This window comes from Mandrillus leucophaeus, unplaced genomic scaffold (genome assembly GCF_000951045.1).
Source record: "Mandrillus leucophaeus isolate KB7577 unplaced genomic scaffold, Mleu.le_1.0 Scaffold763, whole genome shotgun sequence".
NCBI classification, from domain to species: domain Eukaryota; kingdom Metazoa; phylum Chordata; class Mammalia; order Primates; family Cercopithecidae; genus Mandrillus; species Mandrillus leucophaeus.
Window position 1 is genome coordinate 986,479 of NW_012108286.1, and position 4,619 is coordinate 991,097.

The 4,619-nt window shown below is 36.8% G+C and overlaps 1 protein-coding gene across 2 annotated transcripts in view; it reads left to right on the forward strand.

Moving 5' to 3' along the window:
* UNC80 (unc-80 homolog (C. elegans)) overlaps positions 1 to 4,619 on the forward strand; it is a 251,121-nt gene that overhangs the window by 133,144 nt on the left and 113,358 nt on the right. For both annotated transcript variants that reach the window (XM_011966529.1, XM_011966530.1), the window contains exons 24-25: positions 522 to 657; positions 3,576 to 3,709. In XM_011966529.1, the coding sequence (XP_011821919.1) occupies positions 522 to 657; positions 3,576 to 3,709 (270 nt within the window). The remainder of the gene's footprint in view (positions 1 to 521; positions 658 to 3,575; positions 3,710 to 4,619) is intronic.

Here is a 4,619-nt window from a genome sequence, read left to right on the forward strand (position 1 = left end):
TACAGTAGCCTAAACTATCTTAGAATGAGGTTTATCCAGCAATCACAGAACCTAGGGAAGGCCCACCATAAGACCCATTTGGCCAGAGGGCATTCCGTGACAGTGACATTCTCATTAAAAATAGCATAATCAGAAGCACTCTGAGGAACTGTGCCTTCTGATGTTTTACTACAACAAAATCCTCCATTAAAAGCAACTGTGTACTCCCTTTTATCATATCTATAAAATAAATAACCTTTGAGTAAATGGAAATATTTTCAGAAAAACTTTTGTACAAATATACAAAGGTGTCATCCTAGTTTTTACAAATCTTTAGACTGGATGACCTTGGGGATAGTCATTTCTTCCATTTCTGGTTTCCATACTGGCAAATATGGTGGAAACAACACTGTAGCATACAGAAGAGGCTTATGCTGGAAATAATTCTCATTAATTGGTTGCTTATGTCTGCTGTAATGTGAGAGCCTATTTTAGAGTTTGACTTAGTTTGTGCCGTTTCATTGTTTTCCTTCCCATTGTAGGCAATTGGCGTCCGATTGAATGAGCTGTGCCATGGGGAAAGTGAGAGCCCAGCCAACCTTCTGGGTCTCATTTACGATGAGGAGACCAAGAGGCGACTTAGAAAGGAGGATGAGGAGGAAGACTTTTTAGATGACAGTAAGGAGACTCCCTTTACTACAAGAACCCCTGCTTGTAAGAACCTCTGCTTTAGGAGCACTTAATACTTCTCTTTTCTCCTTCATATTCTTACCACCTGCCCATGTCTTCCCACTGCGCCTTATCCCCTTTTCCCTGTGCATGGTGTAAAGCATGTGCATAAAGCCACACAGAGACAAGGCAAGAATCAGAAAGAGAAGACAGACAGGGGCAAGGAGGTGCAGGCAAGATGAAACATTTATTACTTTTTCATCTTTGACTCTTGCTATTATACAAATATTGGTATTTGACTTCTCTGAGAAAACATCTCTGAGAGACTACAGTTGCAGAAAATTTACTGTCCTAGAAGAGAATTTTTCGGGTTTTGTGTTTCTTTTGTGTTTTTTTGTGTGTTTTTTTTGGTTGTTGTTGTTGTTGCTCCAGGAAACAAAATCAGACGAAATAAAATTGAATATGAAATATTTTCCAAATCAGTAAAATACTGAAAATTTTAAACAGAGTATATTATAGTATTTAACATGACACACTGAAATATTAAAATATTCAGAGGTTGCTAGAACTATGAATGTCTGCTGTACTGTACCTATTTATTAAATTTGGAACTGAATCTCATCATAGAAAAGTAGAGACAAAAGGATTCCTATTATATCTTTCTTCAACATCATTTTGTGTATACATGTGTTCTATACCATACAAGCTTTTGTGTATATGTACCACTGCCTTTTATGGAATACAAAATTCCAGTTATAGTTATGGAATTAGTATCTTTATATGGTGAACGTATTGAGATCTCTTCCTTCTGACCTTCCTCTGTGGTTTGAAATTCAAGCTCCCTGACTACATGTTAAGAGTTGTCCTTCATTAGGTGATTCAGACCTACTGCATCATTGCAGTCACGAAATGTAGAAGAATGGATGGAGTGTAACATTAGGCAGGACTGAATAATAATCAAAGAAAACTCTTATGATCTTCCCTTCCACGTTCCTTCCAAAGTGGTTTTTTTTTTTGCATTTTTTAATCATGTTGCCCCTTCTAAGACCTTATCAAATCAGAGCAAATCTTCTTGACATAGCCATTGACAAAACACCAAATTGTTATGTCAGTCTTTCAGCCTAATAATGAAGGTTGGCCCCAAAAATATCTACAGTAGCCTAAACTATCTTAGAATGAGGTTTATCCAGCAATCACAGAACCTAGGGAAGGCCCACCATAAGACCCATTTGGCCAGAGGGCATTCTAAACCACCCTGGAACTTCCAGGGGGCCCTTCAGAACAGAGAGAAGCTGAAGCAACATTAAATGCATGCATCCTTATAGGCCAAAACAACTTGAATCCCCATTAGACTGCATAAGTGTCGTTTACCAGTATGTTATGCCTAGAATATTAGCTTTTTGTTGAGACTAGGTAGAACTCAATCCTTGTTTATTAAAACAGGATATTTAATATGATAGCCATGAAAGAGCCTAGACTAAGACTAAGCTTATTGTCTGCAGGACTGGTAAGAAAAGCCTGGATGATAACCTTAGGAGTGAAAAGACAGACCCAAAAGTCTATACTGAATGTCTAGTGTTCAATTATTTTTTAAAAAGTGTTGCATATCCAGATAATATTTAGTCAAATAGCCCCTATAAGACATATATAAGATTGATATGTCTGATTTTTACTTCCACTTTCAAGTCAATACACAGTTCATCTTGCATTTAAAGGCTAATTATGGTGCAAGCAACTTTCGGGCTGGAAATTCTACAGAAGCTTGTCTTTTCCATTCTTGATGAGAGGCAAAGTCCCCAGCAACAGATTAACTCGGGAGAGAAAATGGTTTTCCTGAGAAAACAATAGCTTAAATTCTACAGAAAGACCATAATTTCCGCCTATTTTCAAATGAAATCATGAAGTTTGTATTCTATTCAATTAAGAAAGCTTAACATCCAGGAAACATTTTAGAGATATTTTTAGGACTGTTCATATGTAATGGTATTGTGATTGCTTGATGACTTGATTCATTTAAAATAGACAACCATTTCCTTTGTTTTATAAGAGAAAGAATTCTACACGGCTCTGATTATTTCTGAACATTTAATCAATATATTTCTGCATCATCCTGTGTCATCAGTTGTGATGACACATATCTGAGAACTAATTCTGAGAATTTAAAAAATCACTATGGTGTTACTGTGGCCATTATCTATCTTTAGAGCAAAAACTATTAGTTGGCTTCTAGTGGATACAATGCTTTACTAATTCAAAGGTCAATATTCTTCAGAGCAAAAGAGAATATTTGTACATTTCTAGTATAGCTATGCCTTAATTTGACAGGCTAGCTTGCACAAACTGTATGATATGTGTGATCCAGTAAGTATGTCTTGTCTATGTTGCAGAAACACATTTGAACTAGAGCTGAAACAACTTCACTGCCCTCAGAACAGCAAGACAGACATCCTTCATAAAATGAGCTGGCAGAATTTTTGTAGCTCCAAATCTAGTTCACTGCCATATGCATAGTCTAAATCTGATTGAAGAGCAGCACAGAAATCTTGCGAGATTACCTCCCATTTCTGTTTTCATTAAAAGCTATTCTAGTTTAGTTGGAGCTGCATTTTGTTACTCTACGATGCTTTAAGGAAAATAATTTAGTTCTGCTTGTTCGATATTTTAATACTGAAGCACTCTGTAGAATTTGCAAAATGGAGGAAGAGAGATGCTTATGGTAGTGCATAAATCATGCTAAAGGGAATAGGTAAATTGAACTTACATAGATGTAGATGAAGTCCTCATATGTAATTGAATGTTAGACATATATAGGTAACATTCTCATATTCAATTTGATTTTACACATGTGTAGCTATGTCCATCAAACTATGCATTTCTGTATTTTTTGTTGATTTGTCTCCTTATGAAAGAACACTTTCATTTCACAGGTACTGTGAACCCCTCTAAATGCTGTTGCCCCTTTGCCTTGAAGATGGCAGCATGTCAGCTTCTTCTGGAGATTACCACCTTCCTGCGAGAGACCTTTTCTTGCCTGCCCAGACCTCGCACTGAGCCTATGGTGGTAAGTTAAAGCATGCATGTTAATAATCAGGTTACTTGGCGAGGCCAGGCGTGTGTCTGGGTTTCCAAGATTCACAGTTTTCTTAAATGTTCCATGGCTAGTGTATCACGTAATTTTAAAAATTCAACCAAGGGATTTTGAAACGTAAAAAGAAATGCTCTTTTCCTCATTACAAATAATAATAACTCCAAAGTTGATCTAGAAATCAGTGAAGGTTGTCCTACTGGATATAGTGTTTCATTGATCATTATCAATTATGCTGGGAATATCTAGGAGATTTTAGCTTCCTTTACTCTGAAAATATGAGGAGTCTTATGGCTAATATTTTCCAGAACTCACCAACAAATTTTTTATACCAACTGCTCATAAATCTGTATAGAAATTTGCTTCTTAATGAATGTTCTCATTTAAATTATGGTTGAAAGTACTCCAGTATTTAGCGTCTAAACATCCCCAAACGTACATTGTTATTTCTGTAGCATTTCCTGTAGATTATGGATAGACAGAAATAAGACCATGCGTGTGCGTGTGCATGCATGTGTGTGCATGCATATACACTCATGTGTGGTGTATCATGAGGGCCTGATTTGTTTAACCAATGATATAAATAGAAATACTATGCAAGAACCAGGCGCGTTCACAGTGTGTGTGGCACGGGGCACACCTTGGAGCCAATTTTCCTTCACTCCTAGTTCCCTAAGGGGCACCAAGTTTCCAGTGGTTCTGTCATCACAGGCATCATCCAGCTGGAGCTGAGGAACTGGACTAACTCATTTTTTTCCTTTCTCGGTTCACATAAGACTTATGGCACTCTCCCAGAGCAATCATTATGTAAACAATCTGTGTTACCATTTAAGTAAATTTTACAATCCACAATCCACCTCGTCTCCTCCTTTTTTTTTTTTTTTTT